The sequence below is a fragment of the Notolepis coatsorum genome, assembly GCF_963971535.1.
Source record: "Notolepis coatsorum genome assembly, chromosome: 16".
Taxonomy (NCBI): Eukaryota; Metazoa; Chordata; class Actinopteri; order Aulopiformes; family Paralepididae; genus Notolepis; species Notolepis coatsorum.
This window is the reverse complement of record NC_140180.1, coordinates 67,957,016-67,983,421: the sequence shown is the minus strand read 5'-3', so window position 1 is coordinate 67,983,421 and position 26,406 is coordinate 67,957,016. Positions and strand designations below refer to the sequence as shown.

At 45.8% G+C, this 26,406-nt stretch overlaps 1 protein-coding gene across 1 annotated transcript in view; it reads right to left on the bottom strand.

Moving 5' to 3' along the window:
- The window catches only part of ccdc88b (coiled-coil domain containing 88B), a gene marked incomplete at its 5' end in the record, with an annotated part of 241,720 nt that overhangs the window by 199,662 nt on the left and 15,652 nt on the right, over window positions 1–26,406 (bottom strand). The window contains one exon of the mRNA XM_084332063.1: window positions 21,079–21,187. Coding sequence (XP_084188189.1) covers window positions 21,079–21,187 — 109 coding nt within the window. The remainder of the gene's footprint in view (window positions 1–21,078; window positions 21,188–26,406) is intronic.

Sequence of the window (26,406 nt, the reverse complement as noted above, 5' to 3'; positions counted from 1 at the left end):
TCCATCTTTCTTATTGTTCATTTGCGTATGCGGGTCAGTTCATGCATGAGTGTGACCAGTTCACACTGGAATCTGATATTGGCCACATTTAAAAAATAATAATGTGAACAGCCAAACAAAACGTGTGAACGTAGCTGAATAACATGTTCAGTGGGTCACCAGCATCATATTCATAACCCCAGCCCCCCCCAGTCAGTGTTGTACCTCTGAAAAACTATCTACCCCTGAGCTTGGCAAAAAAAAATTCACTGGAATTGATGGCCACAGGTGTAAAACTAGAAGGGCACTCAGAGAGACGCCTACACCCGTGCAAGATGGCAAAGCCCTACTCATCTAGTTAAAGGTGCTAGATACACTTTTTATGTGGAGTAATCTTCTTTTCTTTTTTCTTTTTTCACAGAGCTTTTAGAAAGGTGCAGAATAAAAGTATTGCCCCCCCCCCCCAAGAATGAGTAATTTATCATTGAAATGATCTTTGCAGGTCCAAAATAAATTATTGTTTACATGTTGCAAGTATGTAACGGAACGTAGACCAATCTCGGTCACTCTCTTTGTCTGGGAACGCCCAAAACCAAATTCGGTCACGCTCCATTTTGCGCGACATCCAGGCTTTTTTTTACTGTCAGCGTTTGGGAATTTCATGTCGACAGGTAGGTGAAGTGAAATTATACTTATTTTAGAATATATATATCAAATTTCATGAGCATTCATCTATATTTAGTCATCTAAAGACTATAAGATATGAACGTATGTACCAGTAAAAAGTGGGAATCTGAATGTGTTTTGGGCGACGGTGTTTACAAGTGCGGGTAGCGTCTATTCGAAAGGCAACCGGTTTATGCGTTTTGCAAATCTGATTGGCCACTGACGTTTCTGGTCATGTGACATGTGCGCCCAATCGCGTGACGCGCCCATTTCCGCCTCGACCAGCAGCAAACTACCTAACGCCTAGTTTATCACTGGTTAAGCTTAGGCGACTCTTTCGAAGTTGGTTAAGGTTAGAGTTTGGAATCTATCGCCATGCTCTAAGACAAACTCTAACCTTAACCAACTTCGAAAGAGTGCCTAAGCTTAACCAGTGAAAGAACTTGCCGTCACATGATTGGTGCGACCAGAAACAGCAGTGGCCAATCAGAGCGCAAAACGCGCACGCGGAAGCATAAACCGGTTGGTTGCCTTTCGAATAGACGCGTGCGGGTAGCCTCTCTAATCAACTTAACGTTATATACTAACTTTCTGTTGTCAGTAGATGGCAGCATTGATTTAAAGGTGAACATTTTATGACTACAAAATTACTACAAATCCCAAGACCTTTATCACCTAGTTCACAGGTCAGCACCGGAGTAAAGGTGAGGAAAACGTGACCTCAACACAGGAGCGTTAAACTATTAATGCGACCTGAATAGTGACCGAGAATGGTCAACTAATTAGCATAACAAAAGTGCAGCGTTAACGTTATGTTTGTTGTCTAAAGGGGAACATATGGTACAATTTAAGATTTTAATGATAATCCGCGTATAAAGGACCAATAAAACATCGTTAATTTGTAAGAAACCTCAATAAAAACGGTGCAGGGTAAGTTATATTCGCTATTGTTATGAAAATGTGATAGAATCCTAGAAAAATGTGGACGAATTTGGTTACTGTGACGTTATCCCCTCCCTACTTCCCATTTCCCCACATGGAATACACCTGATTGGATAACATGCTGGTGCTCTAGTGCATCTTTAACATCAGCTATTCTCGAAGACACTCTGATGTCACGAGACCGCCGCCATCTTGGTATAGGGGGACCATACGGATTTCTACCATCAAATGCATGCGTTGATGTCCGTTTTTATTACATGTTTTATCACATTCTTGTTCATTTCATAACATTTTCATACGAATTGTTTTGAAAATATTGAGGCCAACATGGCATTTCACTATTTCGAAAGCCTTTCTGGTGATTCTAAGGCGAGATATGAGTCTAAGATCTCCCCCTGATTGACTTGACATAATGTCCATAGAAAACACCTGCAGACATGGCCATCTCTCGAATACCCAAATTGAAGCTGCTGTGTTACGTTTTGTACTAATAGCAAACACAGAAATCCAAATCGCAAGTTTTATATAATACCAGCTGATGCATCACGGAGGAAAAAGTGGCTGGTGGCTAACGTTCGGCTAACTCGCTCTGTGTTGTGGTCATGGTAGCTACATGCTAAGCTAACGTTTATTACATAATATCGAACCGATAGGAGCTTATCTTATTTAATCTTACGTGGTGGTACCACGTGTGCCACTACCCGATCAAACATCCACGTAAGATTAGATAAGATAAGCTCCTATCGGTTCGATATTATGTAATTAACGTTAGCTTAGCATGTAGCTACCACGACCACAACACAGAGCGAGTTAGCCGAACGTTAGCCACCAGCCACTTTTTCCTCCGTAATGGTATAAAACTTGCGATTTGGATTTCTGTTTTTGTCATTAGTACAACGCGTAACACAGCAGCTCTTTGGCATTGTGAAGGACTGAAGAAAATTCCGCTTGATAATTTGACGCTTTAACGATCCGTTTCTGCACTAAATGAACCGTACACAATGTACCAGGCGGGGCAGTTTCCCCCCACGCTGCAGTTGCCTAGCAACAACAGACAGGAAGTTGACTTCGAGAATACAAATTTCTTATTAGGATAGGGCTATATTTCGTTCATGTCATTAGTTCCTGTCATCCCAACACATAGTATCAGTATCACTTAATATCAGTATCACTTATCAGTATCACATAGTATCAGTATCACTTAGTATCAGTATCACTCAATATCAGTATAACACATTCTGCACCATGCAGTATGCCCATCTTATACCACTCTCTGCCAGCGCTGTAAGCCTATGGAGTCGCTCACCTTCTTTGCAGGGCTATAATTTTTTTTTTCCTTTTTGAAATGATCTTTTTATTGATTTTCACCATGGTCCATACAAACAATATCTTGACTTCGCCTTCATTTATCTCCGCCTTCTGCAGTACAAATTGCATCAATTGTTAATAATTCTTACTTAACTTAAAAGTTGTGGTGCAGAAGTACCAGTACATACTGTACACGAGGACCCATACAGTCAATAACATCCTATACTTGTTTTTTTTCTAGACAAACAAAAACAATAACAAAAAATTATAGATAACAAAATAATATGTTATGGTACATCTCCAATACAACTGCATCTACCATAAAGCAAACTAATAACAAAATAATATTTTGGGGTGCATCTTCCTGATACTCTACTCCCTTTAAGGTTCACTTAACAATTATCCCGAATGGTCATTTCTGTATACCTTAAACAAATGAAGATCGTAACGGTGTAATGTACATTATCCATCTTTCCCATTTCTTCCGAAACGTATCCTGTTGCAACCTAAAAGAAAAAGTAATTCTTTCCATCTTAAAAATATCATAAATAATATCAATCCAATCATCCACTGTAGGAATTTCTGTTCTTAACCACTTTCTAGTAATGGCTTTCCTGCTAGCCGCGCTTAATATCTGAAATATATATCTATCCCCATTTTCTGATGGCCTGGCGCCCAAATATAGACTCTCCAACTTAAATGGGATGTCCCCCTGGAATACTTTTTCAAAAATTGTATGGACCTCCCTCCAGAAAGGCATCAGCAAGGGACAATACCAGAATATGTGGTAATGATTTGCCTCTGAAAGGCCACACTGTCTCCAGCAGTTGGAAGATTTGGTATAATGACTCCCTTGAGCTGTGGTGTTCCACAAGGAAGCATACTAGGACCGCTACTGTTCCTAATTTATGCAAATGACATGTCGTCAGCTTGTGACTGCAACTTGTTCCTGTTTGCGGACGACTCAGCCCTGCTGGTCTCTGACAAGAACAAGTTACAGGTTGAAAAAACCCTCAGCTCGGAACTAGGCAGAATCTGCATATGGCTCGCTGATAACAAACTATCATTACACATGGGAAAAACAGAGTCCATTCTCTTCGGTTCAAATAACAAACTCAGCAAGACCGACGGCTTCTCAGTTACAGTGGGTGACAATATTGTCACAAGGAAAGATGAAATTACCTACCTGGGTTCCATCCTAGAGGCTAATCTCTCCTGTGACAAAATGGCATCCAATGTAATAAAAAAAGTCAACCAACGAACTCGATTCTTGTACCGGATCTCCTCTCTGGTAAACAAGAATACCCTGAAGACTCTGGCAGGAGCACTCATTCAGGGGTACTACGACTATGCTTGCACCTCATGGTACCAAAGCACCTCAAAGGCGCTAAAAACAAAATTACAAACATCTCAAAACAAACAGGTCAGACTACTGCTTGACCTTACTCCTAGAACCCACCTCACCCCTGCCCACTTTGACAACCTAGGATGGCTTAGAGTAGACGACAGAGTACAGCAACTTGCAATGGGCCTGGTCTACAAGATACACTACACGACCAAGGTACCCATGTACATGTCAAAATACTTCCCAAAGGTCAGTGAATACCACGATCACAACACCAGAGGGAGCTCCACAAATCATGTTAAACCCAGATTCAGCTCAAATAAGGGACTAAACACGTTTCGCAATTATGCCACATCAATGTGGAACGCCCTACCCAAAGCTGTAAAGGAATGTGGATCACTACCCACTTTCAAAACCTCTCTCAAGGGACACCTACGGGAGACTGCAATTCAAAACTGGCCCCTGTAAATATCCTAACCCAACCCCCTCCAATGTACAGTCATTTACCTAGTATGGTTTTGTCAATAGTCCAATGTACAATTTTGTTTGTTTGTACAGTGTCTCCTCCCCCCCCCCCTCAATGTACAGTTTTGCTTGTTTATACAGTGTGTCTCCCCCCCCCCCCCCCCCAACCACCTCCAATGTAAATTACCCAGTATGGTTGTCAATATCCCAATGTACCCAACCCCCCCCACCCAACCTCCTCCAATGTACAGTTTCTACGTCAAATGTATATACTCCCTTTTCTTGACTCCTTCTGTATCACAAACAGTACTGTATTTGCAAATCTGGTATGTCATAAATGTATAGATGTAGCAGTACTGACTATCTGTATGTCATGTATGTCATATATGTCCTGATGAATTGAAAATGGGGGACCCTGATGTAAACAAGACGAAAGTCTTTCTCTGGTCTGCATCCCCTTAACAATTGTGTGTATTGAGCTGTACTGTATTGTACCCATTCTGCAATCTGTTAATAAAGTTTTCAATCAATCAATCAATCAAGCACTGAAGAACCTAATCAGGGATTTCCAACAAAATTCTCTCCATACTGGTGAACTTGATGTTTTCCATTGTATTTCACATAAATCCTCCCATTCCTCTTCTGTTATATTTAGGTTTCCCTCCCTTTCCCATTTCTGTTTTACTTACAATGAATTACCTTTCGTCTGTTGTAATCCCTTATAGAGTCTTGAGATGGTTTTTTGGTTTGAGTTCGAGACATAAGCCTCTCTGAAGACTTTTAATAAAATATTTCCAAAAAGTGTTTGTTTACTTTGCTTCAGTAGTTGCTCGATATAGTGCCGAACTTGAAGATATCTGTAAAAATCTTCATTTTTCAAACCATGCTGCAACTTCAGATCTTGAAAGCTCTTCATTGACCCCTGATGTAAAAAGGTACAATATGCTGTCCTAGAGTCTCCCACCCTTTAAACCGTACGTCCATTCTTTTGGGTACGAACTCTGGGTCATACGCACACCATCTCAAAACTTTTATGGCTTCTTTTAAATTGTTTGGGGCTGTTACCTTACTCCACAACTTAAGTGGTAAACTAATCCATGGATTTCCCAACTCCCTTAAATCATTCAGCAAAGCCTTATCCCCAATTGCCGCTTGAATTGCATACTCTTCTGTTACCGCCATCTCGATCTCCTTCCACCTGGCAAAATATTCTGGATTACACCAACACGTCATTGGTCTTAATTGAGCTGCAATATAATAGTCCTTCAAACATGGAAGTGCAACCCCTCCCCTGCTCTTTGCTAGTTGTAGACTCTTGTATCTAATTCTAGGTCTCCGCCCTTGCCAGATGTACCTTGAAATCTTTGGTCAGGTAGGGCTATAACCTTTAAAATATTATAGCTATATCGACATTACTATGGCCCATTCAACATCGGGTATCTATCGTTCCGGATGTGGGAACGTTATATTCTTCCATTCATACATTGTCGTGTTAGTACCTTCGTGAATATAAGTATGTTTTTGGCGTTATAGGCCCCGACACGTATTACACATAATCGATTGGCGTTTCGTTCCTATACACGCTATATTAAAAAATTCAAATGCATATGATCGCTATACATTATGCTCCATCATGCGTGAAGGAAAGGGGGGGGGGTTGTTTATGATTCCTTGATTGTCACAAACGGCTTTCTTTAGTACGACGCCATACGTTGATTGGATAGATTGCAATGAAATAAAGGGACAATCGAGCTGGAAATAACGTTAGATTCCTCTTACCTGTGCCCGATGAGACTGGAGGGAAAATATTCCAATTATTTGATGTTGATCTGCTAGATCCATTTTCCGTTTGTATGACGCAATAAACGCCGAAAGCATATTGATTCTTGCGTCTCGAAAGCGATCCCATACACTCGAGTGTGTATCTTTTTTTTTTTATCCACTTTTTCTCCACATTTTAAAATTTTCTCCCATCCCAATTTCGTATTTCCAATTCTTCCCTCCCCTGTCTTGAACGTTGCTAGACTATGCCTCCCACTGGTCGGCTGTAGTGAGGATAGAAGCCTTGCATCACGTGTCCCCTCCGGTACACGAGGAGGCAGCCTGTCGCATCTTTTCACCGCAGCAGCTCGAACTCTCAGTGGCGAGGAGTAACACGTGGGAGGCTCGCGCTGCCCCCGAAACTTCCTGTTTCTGCCGCACCGGTGTCACCCAACCGACCTGTAGGAGTCGCTGTCCACAATGTCCAATCGCCACCCACCGGCTTTCCCACCCTCTAACACTGCCAATTGTGTTAGTATGACGGCCGGCCAAGCCGGTAGCAACGCCGAGAGCTGGGCTCGATACCAGCATATCCTGCGTTAGTGGCGAGCGCCTTGCCCACTGCACCACTCAGCCACCTTTCGAGTGTGTATCTTGATCCACGTTACAAGATATCTCTGCCGGAGCTTTTTCCCCTTCCGGTTTAGAGTGGAGTGCAACTCGCCCAAAATCCACCAGGCGGCGGTATTGAGGCGTTGCAATATCAGACAGGGTCCAGCTGGATCCCGGAGCCTTCCTGGATGAATTATGAATGCCAATAGCAAATAAAGTTAATAACGATCATAAAAACGAGTTAACTCGTTGTTGGCGCTATTCGATTGGCGGGCAATAACGAGATAACTCGTCTTTGGCGCAAGATGTGTTCATATCAGTATCACTTATCACTTAGTATCAGTATAACTTTGTATCAGTATCACTTATCACTTAGTATCAGTATAACTTTGTATCAGTATCACATAATATCAGTATCACTTATCACTTAGTATCAGTATCACACAGTATCAGTATAACTTAGTATCAGTATCACTTAATATCAGTATCACTTATCACTTAGTATCAGTATCACATAGTATCAGTATCAGTATCACTTATTATCAGCATCACTTTGAACAGAATTCAAACTGGGAATCTTAAGCGATTATCTGTTAGCAAGGTTCTTAACATGAAATGTTAACTTCCGGTAAATAGAATAGAATAGGATAGTGTCGGACGTCCTGTGATGAAGACCAAGAGGATGCGACCCTCTCTGCGTGCCCTCCTGTCTCCCTGTCTACGGCGGTCTCGTAGTGGTGACCGGAGTGCTGGACATCTCTGCACCGCCCCCTATCTCCCTGTCTCCAGCTGTCTCGGAGCGATGACCGGAGTGCTGAACGTCCCGTGATTAAGACGGGGAGGACGCGACCCTCTTTGCGCCGCCCCTGTGCCTCAAATAGATTCGCTATCAGCTCTATTTTTTATCTTTCAAAATGTTCAGTTGCTATCGCTATCAGCTCTATCTTTAATTTTTCAAAATGTTCAGTTGCTATTGCATGCACTCATCTGTGTTTCACTACACACATGAGTGCATGCTTACCACTGTCAGTCTGCAACACTATATACTATCACCGACATCTAAGAAGGGAGATCCCCCCTTGAATGGCCCTTCTAAGGTTTCTCTCCTCCACACTGCCTGTGGTGCTTTTTTCCCTATTGTTAGGTTTTAGTGAGTTTTTCCTTACCTTCGCGTGGGGTATGTCTGGGAGTGTTTGCATTCATTCATTTATTTGCATTTATCTTAAATTTGTTGGACCTTATGGTGTTCTTGTTTTGTTCTTGACTTATTGTTATGTTTCTTCTTGACTTGTTTAAAGAAGACGTGTCCGGCCCATGGGGACATTAACGTGTGTTGTCGGGCCTTACAAATTAATTTGATTTGATTTGATAGACTGATCTACCTCTTAGTCTTTAGAATATGAAACGATGGCAAAAATTATCAAACCCATTTACTGTTCACATTTGGCCAAAGAGTAATGCCCCTTCAGGCCCAAGTTTAAGAAGCGCTTTGTATTCATGTCTGTGTCTACACAGACAGCAGAGCAGCTGTGGAGAGATAATTTAGCTTTGCCTAGCTGCTGCTGTGGGTGAGACTTATCAGTCCTGTCAGTGTGTCACACAAGCAGACAGAATAATATGTTTTTTTAACCTTCTGTAGTGTGGTAGTGAAATGGTTAACCTTATGTATTGTAGCAGTGGAAGGGTTAACCATTTGGTAGTGTGGTAGTGAAAGGGTTAAAGTGTTTTTCTTAAAGGAATTCAACCTAAATTACCTGTTAAAAGAACAGAGGAGACATTCCTACTAGCATATGCAGTAGAGTTGTACGATGTGGCCAAATAACTTTCAATAGCCTTTCCATTATTCTTGGCGTTATTCCTTTCCGCTCTGCTATTGTAGAGATGATTCATAAAAAAATGGGAAATGAAACCGTGAAGACCTGTGTTTTCACAAGCTGACAGTTTGGTTCAGTCAACTGAACTGCTTAAGGAGGGTTTTCTTTTAATCCCTTTTTGGTCTGGAGGGACATTTCCATACCAACAGGAACTGTTGGAGGAAGTGCCCCCTTTTTGTTGCGTTTGCACCGCGTCATTTTTTTCCGTAGCCTTTGTTTGCGAAGACCCTCTCTGATTGGTTTAGCACCGAAGGGTCTCTTCCGCCTTGTACATAATATTCTCTGCTTCGAAGTGGTTAGGCTTTGGCCCTCTTTCGAAGTGGGTTATGCTTAGAGTTAGGGTTAGGGTCTAACCCTAACTCTAGCATAACCCACTTCGAAAGAGGGCCAAAGCATAACCACTTCGAAGCAGAGAATATATATGTACAATTCGGACATTTCTATCCCAGAGCCCTTCGGAGCTAAACCAATCAGAGAGGGTCTTCGCTGTAAGCGGACTAGCCAATCAGAGAGCGTCTTCGCAAACAAAGGCTATGGAAAAAAATCACGCGTTTGCACCACAGGAACAAAGGATCATTGTAGTTCCTGAACCTCGTTTTGAAGGGGGTGTGTCCTTCTGGTCACTAGACACTAATTACCGTATCCTCTCAGCTAGATGTGACTCATGGGCCAATCAGACATAGTGAAATTGACTGTGATGGGCCAATCAGTTACCTGTGTGTATTATGCAATATTACAGAGGAAACAGATTGGATGTCTGAAATGGCTTGATGATTCTGTTGACATCAAAGGGCTTTAGTCATCATTTTCACAACAGCTCTAACATTTTGAAAAAGGTTATGTCAACATACCTTCTGTTAAAAAAAGCAAAAAGGCTGAAAAACATGCTTTTCATTGTACTGAATCTTTAAGCAGTGTTTTTGTGTTCATATGTGAAGTTGTATACGGTATGTGAACATTATTTCCAATGTTCGCTATTTGTCCAAATTGGAATGCAGCCAAGCTTTCTCACCATCCTTCTCCGGTGAAAGACAGAAGCCGGCAGAAATACGGTCGGCTTGCGTCACTTCAGCGCTCCCATTGACGGTGCAAACAGAACAAAAGCTGTTGGGGCCATTTGTTTTTTTTTATCCACTTTTTCTCCTCTTTTTCTATTTTTCTCCCATCCCAATTTCGCTGTGCCAATTCTCCCCTCCCCTGTCTTGAACGTTGCTCGCATATGCCCCCCACTGGCCGGTTGTAGGGAGGATAGAAGCCTTGCATCACGTGTCCCCTCCAATACACGAGGAGGCAGCCTTGTCACATCTTTTCACCTGCCAGCGCGGACTCTCATTGGCGAGGTGTAACGTGTGGGAGGCTCACACTACCCCCGCCATTTCCTGTCTCTGCTGTGCAGGCGTCCCCCAACCGACCTGTAGGAGTCGCTGTCCACAATGTCCAGATTACCACCCATCGACTTCCACCCGCTGACTCTGCCAATTGAGTTATTATGATGGCCGGCCCAAGCCGGAGGCAACGCCGACAACCGGATTCGAACCTGGTGTCTCTTGCGTTGGTGACGAGCGTAATGTCCGCTGTTGGGGCCATTTGTACATCCATTTATTTTCTTTATTTTTGTGTTTTTTATTCTATTGGTACACTTCTTTAGCAGTGCCTATGTGAGATAGGAACTTGCATTTACTGTAGGAAGTCAGGCACAGGTGATCAGGTGTTGCATGCCGTTTTCTTTACGTATCACGCACCGTACCTGGCATGTAGCGTGGTTACAGGTAGCTACTAGCAAGTGTTAGCAAGTGTTTTTTTTTGTTTGTTTTTTTTAGATCATTGACTAAATGATTATTCTGTTTTGTTTACTATGAGCCACCGTACCTCCAGGTAGGTGTCTATCGATGTGCTCGGTGATCGACTGCTAGGACTTGAACTGCCTCGGTAATGAAAACTGCCTCTTGCCATCACGCTACATTGATGCTAAATAAACCAACGGTTTTGGTACAACCCAGTGTTATCCTTGACTCACATAACAGAAGTACATTTAAAAAAAGAAATCTATAATTTCTCTCCCATCCCCCAATTTAGTCGTTATGCCAATTCCCTTCCTGGTCGTTTGTTTGTTGTTTGATGAATTTGTGATTTGCATCGTGGATGAGTGCTTGCATTGACTACCTGTGGAAAACACTTGTGACATTGTAAATATATGGTGAGCACTAAATATGCTACGTGTTGACTAAAGTATATCAATGCCTGGACAGTGTTATGCGTTTGTTTGCTATGGTGACAAGCTACGTGTCAATTAGGTTGACATCGACCGACATAGCAGCCTCTCAGTGGCTTATTTAGTGAGGTTAGGAGAGTCTCCACAAAAGGCCGGAAGGTATCAGTTCTCAGGGGGGTCTGGTCCCAAAAAGCCTATTATGTAATTTCCTCAGAAGGCACTTCTAGCACACGTCATGAAAATACACATATGATGACACATGATTGTGAGCTGTGTTATTTGATATCCCACACATTCTTGTTCCTCCTTCAATGCCTGTAGTAGGGCCTGTAGTCACCAACCTATCCTCACTGCTATTACCGGCAAACTAATTCATCTCACAGCCCCCTTTGGTGTCTCAAGTCTTTTGTCTGTCTGATAATAAGCAAAACAGAGGTGTCCGCTGAGAATAGGTAAGTTCTGTGTACCACCCTCGCTTCCTGCTATAAAAAATAGTAAATACACACACACACACACACACACACACACACACACACACACACACACACACACGCTCTTGAGTGTTGTCCTTAGGGGACGTATTCGTCTGAGTGAGGATGAGAGACATCGTCTAGGACTCATTCATCCTTTTCACTTCTCTGTTGTCATTGCTTCTCTGTTGTCACGACAAGACAATTGCTTTCCTTGCCTCACATCCACTATCACCTTCATTCCTCCCTGAAACCCCACCTGAACTACAGTATCAAGTCTTGAGACAAAGAAAACTGGGATGGCTGAGAAATTACTGGTTAGTGCCGAACTATTAGTAAATGTATGTCTACTAATATTCAGTCTGATAATAGAATATTAGTAAATGGATGTCTACTAAAATTCAGTCTGATAATAGAATATTAGTATATGGCTGTCTACTAATATTCAGTATGATAATAGAATATTAGTAAATGGCTGTCTACTAATATTCAGTCTGATAATAGAATATTCGTATATGGCTGTCTACTAATATTCAGTCTGATAATAGAATATTAGTAAATGGCTGTCTACTCAAATTCAGTCTGATAATAGAATATTAGTAAATGGCTGTCTACTAAAATTCAGTCTGATAATAGAATATTAGTAAATGGCTGTCTACTAATATTCAGTCTGATAATAGATTATTAGTACATGGCTGTCTACTAATATTCAGTCTGATTATAGAATATTAGCAAATGGCTGTCTACTAAAATTCAGTCTGATAATAGAATATTAGTAAATGGCTGTCTACTAATATTCAGTCTGATAATAGATTATTAGTACATGGCTGTCTACTAATATTCAGTCTGATTATAGAATATTAGCAAATGGCTGTCTACTAATATTCAGTCTGATAATAGATTATTAGTACATATTAGTACATCTATTATTATGCAGTCTGATAATAGAATATTAGTACCGGTACATGGCTGTATACTGATATTCAGTCTGATAATAGAATATTAGTAAATGGCTGTCTACTAATATTCAGTCTGATTATAGAATATTAGTAAATTGATGTCTACTAATATTCAGTCTGATAATACAGTAGATTGTCTCTTCATCTCTTGGCTCCAAGATTAGGCTTGGTAAGGTCACCTGGATTTAGAGTGAAGGTAGCAGTGGCGTCGCGTGGGTAAAATAATAGGGGATGCCAAAAAAAAATGTTATTAAAAAAATAAAAATAAATATTAATATATCTTTTTTTTTTTTTTTTTTTTTTTATACTTAAGCCAAGCAGTCACCATGTACAGTATGGCTCGGCGGCCACTGCCAGTCAAACCAAGCAGTCACCATGTACAGTATGGCTCGGCGGCCACTGCCAGTCAAACCAAGCAGTCACCATGTACAGTATGGCTCGGCGGCGTTACTACTATGAACAAAACAAAGCCAAGAGAACAGTTTTGACTCTTCAAATAAAGTGACTATATTTATTTTTCCAAATAAATATAATTTGAGTCAATCACAAAATTCACAATCCGTCAATGTCATTAACAATGTGTTTCCCTGAACAATGAGTGAACTAAAAACCAACAGGTATTGCTTTGTCAGCAGATAAAGCATTTGACGCTATAGGAGAGGAGACTGTTGTGGTCTTGGTCCATGAAACAACTATTACTTGGCATTTATAAGACAGCACGCCTCAAAAAGAATTAAATAAACCAAACAAACATCACAGGTACATGTCCAAATTAACCTGGCTACTATGGAGGAATAAGTGACTGCGTATTCGAGCCCCTGGCCCCAAATGTACAGTCTCCTCACCACCGGATGTATATTTCTCTCCCACCCACCCACCCCCTCCTAATGTACAGTCCCCTCCCCATCATATCATATGTATATACTCTGTCAGGATCTATGAGTAACAGTACTGTATATTTGGATACCGCATATGTCACAAATGTATCAGTACTAAATACCTATATGTCCCTATGCCATAAATGTCATGTATATTGTGTATGTCATAAATGTCAATATGAATTGAAAATGGGGGACCCTGATGTAAACAAGACAAACGTCTTTCTCTGGTCTGCATCCCCTTAACAATTGTGTGTATTGAGCTGTACTGTATTGTACCCATTCTGCAATCTGTTAATAAAGTTTTTAATCAATCAATCAATCACGTTAGTTAGCATCCAAGCTAGCCATAACGTTAGTAACTTAGCATCCAAGCTAGAAACTGCTTCTTACCTGGCCAATAAACTGGTCCTCCTTGCTCCTCCTGGACAGATAGATAATATCCACAGTGGTGTGCTGTGCTGGTCCTCAATAAATGTCCCGCCGGCGAAAAATAAGTGGCTAATAAAGTGCAAAATGTTTGATAATAGAATAGAGGATTCGAACGTGCCTGCTCTGTTAATAAAATGTTCAATCAATCAATCAATCAATCAATCAATCCCGCGAGGGGATGACGTTCAGACCTATGGTTCAGACGTTGTCACGTGACTCACGTTAGATGCCAGTAATCCCAGTATGTGGATGCTAGAGTACCTTTTCTGCCAGAGGGACCAGTGTTATCATGTGGAAAGTGCTTTAGTAAGCTCGAATCCTATTGGCTAATAATTGGTTTTGAATGCATCACGTGGTGGAAGCTAGGGAAAGACACCCCCCTCCTCCCTGCGTGAATACCAAACCCAGCCGCATTTCTCGGAGACGCTCTCTGATTGGCCAACGCCTGTTTCTACACTGGTTAAGTTTAGGCACTCTTCGAAGTTGGTTATGGTTAGAGTTTGTCTTAGAGCGTGACGGCAATGGGCAAAGACACAGCTCGTTATGGATTGGGCAAATGCGTCAGTGGCCAATCAGAGAGCGTCAGTCAGTGCCAATCAGAGAGCGTCTCCGAGAAATGCGGCTGGGTTTGGTATACACGCCTCCTCCCCTCCTGCCTGAGCTGCAGTGACTGACTGAGCACAGTGACTGCCAGCCTGCCTCAGTGAGTCTGACAGTGTAGAGAGTGAGAAAATAAAAAAATAAAATATAACAGAGATGAAAAATAATGATTTTTATTATGATTGTAAACTATATAAAAGATTTTTTATTTTTTTCATATTCATATTTTAATGGGGAAGCCTGGCTTCCCTTGGCTTCCAGGAGGATTCACCACTGGAAGGTAGTGGAAACAGTCACCATGCTGCAGGGTTTCAACAACTTTCAACCACTATTTTAGTCTTATAAGAGAAACCCAAGATATATTCCACTCAAGCTGATGTCAGGGATCTGGTCCCTATAGTACATTTAAGACCTGCTCTGGTCAACATAGCTTTATGCTGTGATTTATTGAAACAACATGAATAGATTAACCCTTTCACTACCACACTGTAAATAAACAGTACTGTATATTTGTTGTATATCTTGTATGTCATAAATGTTATGATGAATTGAAAATGGGGGACCCTGATGTAGAAAGTTTTTCTCTGGTCTGCATCGCCTTAACAATTGTGTGTATTGAGCCGTACTGTATTGTACCCATTCTGCAATCTGTTAATACAATTTTCAATCAATCAATCAATCAATCAATCAATCAATCACTACCAAAGGGTTAACCCTTTCACTGCGACAATACAGAAGGTTAAATAAAGAAATTAAAAAACAAATAATAATAATCACTGTTTTGAGGAACAAGTAAAGGTTGGTTTTTATAATTATGGATGATCTGAAAATTATTATTTGACTAATGCAAAATGTGTGGCTGAACATAGGACAAGCCAGCATATTGTTTAGTTAAGGATTTGGACAGGCCCAGTATGTATAGTTTAGTTTGAGATTTGGACAGGCCCAGTATGTATAGTTTAGTTTGAGATTTGGACAGGCCCAGTATGTATAGTTTAGTTTGAGATTTGGTTAACCGTCTGTAGTGTGGTAGTGATGTATGACAGTACTGGCTAAGCGTCCCGCTATTAAGCCATTCCGAGATATACCTCATCTCATGTACCTACTGTACACCATCAACGAAAAACAAATACACCCATCACCTGCCGGGCCCCGCCCCTATAGAGGCGTACTCTATAAGATACTAGGCATGGTCACCAAACACTCTTCCTCGCAAAAAACCCGTTTCCAGGAAAAGATTCCTCAAGGGAACTCAGGGCCGCTTAAGAGCGGGACGCTTAGCCAGTACTCATATAACTAGGTTATATACATAACCTGTCGTTATATTATCGTACTTGGCCATCGCGTCCTGCTCTTAAGCCATTCCGAGATATGGGGTAGAGCGGACGCGAGGCCCGACAGATGCACCCCCTGAGGACCCGTAAGCCCACATCAAGGGGTTGGGGAGTCCCGTCACCCCATCCTTCCTAATGAAGGGGGGGCGCAGTCAACTCCACCCGAGTGCGAGCAAGAGGGAACTAGAACCCCTTGAACACACAGCACAGGCGGAAACACGTGTGACCCAACACACTGTGGCCCATACCCACACACTCCTGCTACCCTACCAAAGGACGGGAAGCAGAAGAGGCCACAGACCCGAGAACCGCCTGGGAGACAGAACCCCCGGTCATGTCCATGAGGTAAAACCTTACAAAGGGGCCCGGGGAGGACCATGAAGCTGCAGCACAGATGTCCTCCACCGAGGCCCCACCCAGCAGAGCGGCAGAGGCTGCCACCCCACGAGTGGAGTGCGCCCTGACGCCCCCAGGGGGATCCAGCCCGGCCAACGTGTAGCAGAGGGCAATGCCCTCGCACAACCAATGGGACAGGCGCTGTTTCGATAGTGCCTTACCGGCACGAGAACCACCGTGACAGACAAAAAGCTGATCGGTAACCCTGAGGTCCTGAGTACGGCTGAGGTAAATTCCCAAAGCACGGACCGGACATGACAGGTGAAGGCCCGCATCTAACTCACTAGCGTGAGGAAGCGGATGAAACGCCTGAACCACAATATCCCTGGAGCGGAAGGAACTCCGGATATTTTTAGGCACGAAAGCAGGATTAGGCCGCAGAGTGGCACCGCAATCGGAACGAAAAGACAGGCACTCTGGACGTACCGAAAGAGCACAGAGCTCACCCACGCGTTTAGCGGAGGTGACAGCCAGCAAGAACGCGGTCTTGAATGACAGCCGTCCCAACGGCGCTTGCTCAAGCGGCTCAAACGGGGCCAAGGACAACCGACGAGGACCAATTGAAGATCCCAACTCGGCGCCAAAGAGCGTTGCACCGGCTTAACGCGTCGAGCGCCAAGCAGGAAACGCTTCACAAGAGGGTGGCTGAACAAGACATCCCCCTCAAATCCCTCATGATAGGAGGATATAGCTGCTGCATATACCCTCACCGTCGAAGCCGACAGTTTATCAAGGAGAGACTGGAGGTAACCAAGGACAGCATCCAGGGGGCAGGAGACTGGGTCCCGGCCCCCCGCCTTACATCACTCTTGGAACATACGCCATCTGCCCGCGTAAAGCGCGACAGTGGAGGGAGCATGCGCATTCCGGATGGTATCAACCACAGAAGGGTCCATCCTCTCCAGACTTACCCTACCACCAGCCACACCATCAGGCGTTGGCCCAACACCGGGTACTGAAACAGCGACCCGTGTTGCTGAGAGAGGGCCGCTGCCGACCAAGGAATAACCCAAGGCGGAGCGACCAGTAGCTGGATCAAGACCGGGAACCACACTGCCGTGCCCCGGTCCGGCGCGACGAGGATCACCGTCCTGCGCTCCCTCCGTATCCGCTCCAACAGCTGACTCAACAGCTGTACAGGAGGAAAGGCGTACAGAAGACCGGGCGGCCATGGAAAGATCAAGAAGGCATCCATCCCCAAGGGGGGATGATCTGCTCGACTGACCGAGAACCACAAGGGGCACTTGTGAGAACGTCTGCTCGCAAACAGATCCACCGAGGCCTCCCCGAAGTGATCCCAGATCTGCCTGACTATATCGTGGCGGAGTTCCCACTCGTCGTAACGAGGACCGCCCCGAGACATCATATCCGCGCCCACATTCTCTGCACCAGGGATGTGGAGCGCACTCAGACTGCGCAGCCTGCGAGATGCCCATAGCCAAAGTTCGACCGCCGCCCGGTGCAGGCGGATGGAACGAGTCCCACCCTGCCTGTTGATATACGCCGCTGCCGTCATACTGTCCGTTCTGACCAGAACGTGCTTGCCTACCACCAGGTGGTCGAACCGTTTGAGGACCAGGAGGACCGCCTTCAATTCCAACACATTGATGTGCGGGGTAGACGGGCCAGCATGGACCTTCGTCCAGCTGCCCCCCACTGCGTTGGTCCGACACGTCCCTCCCCAACCCGTGAGAGAGGCGTCGGTGAAGACCGTGACGTGTGAGCACCTGCTGCCCATGGGGACCCCAATGGTGAGGATACCCAGCCTCCTCCAATGGGCGAGATCTCCCCATATCGTCAACCGTTTCCATTTGTCCCTCACCGGATCTATTCCCATAGAGAAAAACCACCTCTGTATCCTCATCATGAAGAGGAGGCCAAGAGGAACCACCGTGTGAGCAGATGCCATCATACTGAGCAGGCACATCACTTGCAGCGCCGTGACCGTCCCTCCCAGACGGAAACCCCCGAGCGCGTGAAGGATAGACACCCTCCGCTGCTCCGAGAGGGTTACAATCATGGGCCTTGACCTCAGCGTCAAGCCCAAGTACTCAACCTGTTGACTGGGAAGAGGTGTACTCTTCTTCCAGTTCACAGCAAAACCCAGCCTGGTGAGGAATTCCACCACCAGCCTGGTATGAGACCTGGCAACCTCCTCTGACCGGCTGAGGAGTAGAATGTCGTCGAGATAGAATAGAACCCGTATTCCCCGACGACGTAGAGGCTCCAGCGCAGTCGCTACGCACTTCGTGAATGTGCAGGGAGCCAGAGAATAGCCGAACGGCAACCTCTGGTACTCGTACGCTACGCCCTGAAACAGGAACCGCAGGAACTTCCTGTGAGGAGGGAAAATCGGGATGTGAAAATACACATCCTTCAGGTCTATGGAGGTGAACCAGTCTCCCCTTCTGACAGCAAGCAGCAGGAGTTTGACGGTCAACATCCTGAACGGTCTCGCTACAATCATACGATTGAACGCGGACAGATCCAGTATAGGTCTGACCCCCCCCTTTTTCTTGGGTACCAGAAAATAACGGGAGTAGACGCCTGACATCGCGTCCTCTCTTGGGACCACGACTACGGCCTGCTTCGCCAACAGAGATTGGATCTCGTCAGCCAGGGCTGTCACTGCTTCCGACCCTGACAATAGGGTCGGCACCAAACCTGAGAACGGAGGGTGGGGTTGTGCGAACTGCAAAACAAGCCCCCGCCTCAACGTTCTCTCTATCCACCCCTCCAAACGGCATTCTTGTCGCCATATGTGAAAATAATCCCACAGCGCACCCGCCGTCAACTGACGCTGGGCCGCAAGGAACAGTAGATAGTTGGCCCGGTCCCTCCCGCTGTGCGACGCACCCAAGGGGGGACCCCGACAGAAAGGGCCGGTTTGATACGGGAGAAGCTGCCATCAAACTAGTTGACACACACCCCCCCCCCCTGAACACCCCTCTAGCGCATGCTGAGGAGTTGTTCTACAGCTAGACACGCAAGGCATGAGGACCCCATGGGCTCCTACACGCCGTAGCCCTGCAGTGATATTGCTATCACCCAAATCACGCTCGCCTCTTCTTTGCAGACCACTGCCGCTCTCACGAGGCGAGGCCGGGGTAACCCTTGCTGTGCATTCAACAGAAGAGGCCTCGACTCCCCCTGCTGACCACTGTAGCTATTGGCAGCCGTAACACCAGGCTCACCCATCACACAACGTGTGGTGCAGGAGCCACGCGACAGCACAACATTCTCACGGACAGACCCAGGCTCAGCCATCAACTGGGTGTCAGCCCCTGTCCCCATGAGAAGTGAAAAGTGGGGCCGCATGCGCTTCAAAGAAGGTTCGCGGCCCGCAGCCAAAGGAAAATGATCAGAGCCCCGCTTCCGTGGGTAACGGAGAGAGGATTGAACGGGGAGCGGGCTGCTCGCGGCAGAATGACGACGGCTTGTTTTATCCAAGCCGAATACACCCAAAATGGCCGATCCCTCGGCCGCCAAGGCTGTCGGCCTTGTGGATCCCCGTTGACTTTCCGCCCAGGGTACCACTGGCGGGGGAAACATGGCCGCCTGTCGAGGGCCTCGCCACAGTCGTTGACGAGGCCGTGCTCCAACCTCTGGCTGCACAGCGTGAGGCGGTGTGGGACCCAGATCAACAACCGCCTGCGCCTCCACAGAACGACCAAAAAGTCCTTCCGTGGAAAAAGGAGTCGTGAGGAGAGAAAACCTATCCTCTTCCCCAAGAGGAGAGTGCTCCAACCAGACATGCCTAATAACAAACGTTGATAGCATCCTAATCCTCCCCGCAGTTATAGCTTGCGACTGAGTCAAGATCTCTATAACACCACAAACATGCAACATGTTTATAATGTCGGCTGGACCCATAGCCCCACTACCCGACGGATAGGAAAATAGCCAGCTGAGCCATAACACTGGCCGCCGCTACAAACCATCCTGCAGCAGTATACCACTCATCCGTCCATACTGCCACCCTCCGAGCCGATTCGCTCAGAAGGTTACCGTCTGTAGTGTGGTAGTGAAAGGTTAACCTTCTGTAGTGTGGTAGTGTAAGGTTAACCTTCTGTAGTGTGGTAGTGAAAGGTTAACCGTCTGTAGTGTGGTAGTGAAAGGTTAACCGTCTGTAGTGTGGTAGTGAAAGATTAACCTTCTGTAGTGTGGTAGTGAAAGGTTAACCTTCTGTAGTGTGGTAGTGAAAGGTTAACCGTCTGTAGTGTGGTAGTGAAAGGGTTATGGTGATTTTTGGTCTCCTAAGGAGAGAGAGGGGGGTGTCTGGGTCTTCCATCTCCGCTCTCCTCTCCTAGTCCTTGCTCTTCTGAACCCCCCCATACTCTCACCCTGTCGCCCCTGCCTGCTACCCGCTCTTCTGAACCCCCCCATACTCTCACCCAGTCGCCCCTGCCTGCTACCCGCTCTTCTGAAACCCCCCATACTCTCACCCAGTCGCCCCTGCCTGCTACCCGCTCTTCTGAACCCCCCCATACTCTCACCCTGTCACCCCTGCCTGCTACCCGCTCTTCTGAACCCCCCCATACTCTCACCCTGTCGCCCCTGCCTGCTACCCCGCTCTTCTGAACCCCCCCCATACTCTCACCCTGTCGCCCCTGCCTGCTACCCCGCTCTTCTGAACCTCCCCATACTCTCACCCTGTCGCCCCTGCCTGCTACCTCGCTCTTCTGAACCCCCCCATACTCTCACCCTCTCGCCCCTGCCTGCTACCCGCTCTTCTGAACCCCCCCATACTCTCACCCTCTCGCCCCTGCCTGCTACCCGCTCTTCTGAACCCCCCATACTCTCACCCTGTCGCCCCTGCCTGCTACCCCATGTCCCTCCCATTACCTGGTAGTAGGTCCTGAGGTGACGGTTCAAAATGGAAAAGTTCTGGACTCTCAGCATATGGTCGTCTCTCTGGTTGTGGTACAGCTGCTCCACCTTGGGGTTAGGGTCTCTGGGAGGGACATGGTTTGGACATTGACACGATTATTTATGTTCAGATAAGTTGTCACACAAAGAAAAGTATACTAAAAAGGTTCTGACACTAATGGCGGACTGTATTAAATATGGCTGCCCCCAATGTCATCAATGGTCTATCTATCCCAATATGCAAAGCATCTTTTGCTGTTATCAAGGATTAGCACTAACATTTGCTATCAAACTTTAGAGCTGTTGTATTTTAGATGTTAACGGAATCCAACGTAGTTTTATTGTAAATAACTCACTTTTGTTTACATTCACATTTCCACCCAAATAGTTTTCTGTTGTTGTTCTATAGCATAGGTGTCAAACTCATGGCCCGCGGGCCAAATGTGGCCCACCACGTCATTTGATGTGGCCCCCAAGAGCTCTGGTAAAAAATAAATAAAAATAAAAATTTAAACATTAATCTTGGGTTAAAAAATAGCGGCGTTAAAAGAATTGTGTTAATAAAGCTTTAACTTTGACAGCCTTAGTTATTACACATTCTTACATATACATGTATGTTGAACATCTGAGGTATTGATGAAGTAACAAAGGAAAAAAGCCAAAAGCACATACTCCTCAGACATTCTTTGACAATTTTACAGCCCAAAATACAAAAAAGATCCAGACGGAATAGGTAACAAAGGGTTGAAGAAATATTGTCTGAACTGTCAGATGCAAACTGGCTGTGTGACATAACCGAGCATCTCGCTCAATTGAATAAGAAGCTGTAGGGACGCAAACAAGTCCCACCCAAAACTTGACCAATATAGTTGTGAACTGAGACAACCCTTATTTTGTTATTTTTGAGTACAGTTACAGTTGTGTGTTCATGCAGACACATAATAGCAATTTCATTACAAATTGAAAATGGGGGACCCTGATGTAAACAAGTCGAAAGTCTTTCTCTGGTCTGCATCCCCTTAACAATTGTGTGTATTGAGCTGTACTGTACAGTACCCATTCTGCAATCTGTTAATTAAAGTTAATTAAACTATCTTCCATTAGTTGGATGTATAGCCTCTGCAAGGTTGTGTGCAGCCATTTGTTTTTGTAACATCTGCTACATCTGTCCCACGTGTTCTTTGCAGCTCACAGTTGTTAGTTCTGCCCCTCTTGACTGTGACAAAAAGGTTTTGAACAAACTTAATGTCATAGCTTGTATTTGATGATATTCTTCTTTGTTATTTACTTGAATGGTTTGATCATTGATTGATGGAGTAATATGTGGTTCTGATAAACAAAAATTATTTGTTAAAATAACATAAGCTAACATATATTTTTACATCTATGCAAATGCATATGCAATATGTATAACTTGAATAAGTAATAAATACAGAAACAACATGTTTAACAATATGTAAATGAGTAGCTACATTTATTTTACATTACATTAACATTTATACGGTCTTTGGCCCTTTGAGGGCAACCATAATGCTGATGTGGCCCTCTGTGAAAATGAGTTTGACACCCCTGTTCTATAGTCTACAAGCTGAATAAATTTCCTACCTCATATAACTGGGTTATATACATAACCCTTCGTTCTATGACGTTAATGGATTGCTCAGCACCTGTTCTGCAACAGGGGCTGAGCGGGAGCCATAGCCCGACCAATGTACCCCGCTGAGGCCCCCCACAACCATCAGACCGGGGAGGACCGAGCCCCCCCAACCCTCCCTAATGGAGGATACCCCCCCTATTGGAGGTTCACGGGAGGGCGACGGATCCGACCGTGCGAAGAGGCACTCAAGCAACTCAACGCACAGGGTGAGCAGACCGTGGCTTGACCCCACGACTACACACACGCACAACCCGCATGCCACCCGGGAACGAACGGAAGGAACAACCTCGTTACTGCCCCCAGAAATCACGGGGTTAAGAGCAAACCCAACCCCGTGGCAAGGCCGTAGCAGCGGAGCGCGAAGGAAGACCCAGACCCACTGAAGGGACTGGATCCCCTGGAAAACGGGGGCCCGGAGAGGTCAATGACGCCAGGCATCAAGACCCCACCAGGTGGTCACTTAGTGACACCGCCCCCCACATCGCCAGCGTATTCGGATAAGGCCCCTCCAAGAGCGAGCCCTTTCCCCACAATAGCACACCGCCTGGCACACTGACCCTGCAGAACAGGCAGTCAGCATGGCCGTAAGCACACAAAAAGGTTAACCAACGGAAGCAGGTAGCGCACCGGGGAAACCAGGCCACAGGCTGTAACCTGAGCCTGGAGCTCTGTGGACAAGATAGGCGCCAAAGGAGTCAGCTGAAAACAGCCCCCCCGGCGGAAGGGGCGAATGCTGGCGTTGTTGCATGACAAAGCCTCCATTAAAAAAAAACCACCCAGAGGGGTCGAGGCAGAGAAGGCTGACATGATTGGCAGACGTCATGAACGTGCAGGGGCACACTCAACCGGGTAACCCGGGAGTTGACTCTGCTCCAACACACCAGGGAATCAACCACCCGCTCGGTACAGACGGTGGTTGTTCCTATAACCCCTCAAGAAAAAACTCCAAAACACACCTGCGGGTATACACTGGCTATACCGCAGTACAAGTGTTTCAGTTTTCAAACAAGGGTTATCCCAGGCCTACGGTATCATGAAACTTTACTTCGGACCGGGCCCGGCGGCACGGGAAGCACAGGATTACCAGAGGAGGTCCAAGACCACCCCAACAGCCCTCTCTTCGCCACGCGTGAGAGAGGAGCGAAAAGAATGGAGAACCAGCCCTAAGCACACCGCACTTGGTATTCCCAGGCGGTCTCCCAACCGAGTACTAACCAGGACCGAACCTGCTTTAGCTACCGAGATCGGACGAGATCGGGCGTGTACAGGTTGGTATGGCCGTAAGCCATTACGATAGTGCAGAGTACAACATGTACCCAACAAAGGGTCTCCATAACGCCTAATCCTGTGACACCTGGACCGACCCGGCATTTTTCCCCCCGAAAAAAGCACAAGTCCCTCAGGGTACCAGAACAGCAGATCTGCATCCCCGGCGGACAACGGGTTAACTGACCTGGACCAGCGTGACCAGACCAGTCCCGTGTCCTAACCACGCCGACATGCCCACTCCAGAAGAGGGGGTAGGTATGCGTGTCGATCTAAAACATGAAAAGAGGGCACCACCCAGACGGTCCCCATTTAGACCGTGTTCAGTGGCCCACCCCAAGGGTGTGAGACCCATCTACCTATGTTTTGATCTATTCAGTTAACATCCCCCAGATATGAACGAGAATTCATCGAGACAACCTAGTAAACTGGCGCTTGGAAGAGACAAAACTCCATCCCAGTTGCCCTATAAAAAACGCTGTTTTAACAAGCAACCAAGGCGCACTTAGCCCCTGTGTGATTCTTTAACAGAAACACACCGAGCCAGCACTATGTATGCGTCGAGACCCAAACACATCAATGGATAGTCTAGCAAGACACCAAACATTGTTCCTCCAAGTCGCCTGGGAGAACGACACGGAGCCGTCGTGCTTCATGTACCTTCCTCTTTTTATTCAAAAAAGAAAGAACACAGACTGACATGAATCCCTTGTGACGCAGCTGAAGGTAAATTTTTTTTACATTTTTACATACCACCACCCTCCCATAGGGAGGAGACGGAAATCCCCAGAGAGACTTCCCACGCGAGCTGTATAGATTGAAAAGAATATATTGCAACATTGAGCTATGTAAAATTTGGGTTAGGGCTCTCCGAGGAGGAGGCACTGAACCAATACACACTCAATAATCGAATTGAATCGAATACACACACAATAGAGCAGGACTCCTTTTTGAAGTTGTACTCACCTTGACAATCTGAGGAGGAGGCTCTGAACTCTGAGGAGGCTCCCTCACAGGGAAGGAGAGTCCTAGCTCACAGAAGGCCCGAGTAGGAGCTTCGTGAGGAGGAGCCCTGACCACTCCCTGAAACAGATCCATCATACGGACCTGAACAACTCACGGAAGTCTTACCAACAGAGACGCGCACAGTGACGTACTCTATGGCGGGGAATTTCTGCGGTGCACACGCCCAATTTTCCAGGGCGTGGGACCAGGAAACTCCCCCCCCCCCCCCCTCTTACCCTGTAACGTGCCGAACAGCAACGTGACAGGAACCTTTTTTTTTTTTATCCACTTGTTCTCCCATTTTCTATATTTTCTCCCATCCCAATTTCGTATCATCCAATTCAACCCTCCCCTGTCACGAACGCTGTTTCTTGCCTCCCACAAGCCGGCTGCAATGTGGACTAAGTCATACATAGCACAAGTCCCCTCCGGTACTTGAGGTAACAGCAGTCGCATCTTTTCACCTGCGCAGCTCGATCTCTCAGTGTCGAGGAGTAACGCGTGGGAGGCTCACGCTGCCCCCGACACTTCCTGATTCTACTGCGCAGGCGCACCAACCGACCTGTAGGAGTCGCTGTCCACAACGCCCGATCCCCACCCATCAGTTTCCCACCCCCTAATACGGCCAATGTGTATTAGTATGAACGACCAGCTAAACTGAAAGCAATGTGGAGCGCTGGGCTCGAACAAGCAAGCCCAGCGTCTCCGTCATTCGTGACAGGAACCTTGAAGGACAGGAGGTTTTAACCCCTGCCCATCAAAAGGGGAGGAAAGGATTACCAGTTCACCCCTTTACGACCCCACACCCATGATACGATGTAATGACAAAAAAGAGCATGACACAGTCATAGTCAGCTACATGAAGTGTCTAACAGCTTCACACAGCTCATGTGCTAACCTGCTATCTGATTTTTACTAAGGAAAAAACACAGAATAGAGAGGGCCCCCTTAAGAGCCCGGTACCAGACTTACACATGTGCTTCTGTGGCCAACCTAACCCAGTTGTAGATCACAAGACACACACAACCCTTTATCACAACAAAAAATGGCAAGTACACTCCTGCTACAGAGGAACGCCGTTTTTCATAACGAGAGAATACAGAATCCTCGATTAGTATCGGCCACAGGCCTTGCTAAGCACACACGAAAAGCAACCAAAAATCTTTTCTTTAGGAAAATATAGTTTCTCAAGCGGTTAGCACAACCCCAGCAACTAAGCTAAGGGTTACATCGTATCCCCACAAACACAGTGACACAATATATTGTAAACAACATGTCTGAGAGGAGGGTGGGGAAGCCCCAGGGAACCGGGGGGATCACCCCTCCTACCTTACCCTTGATACGGCCCAGTTGAACAGGTAACCCTGTTAATATGT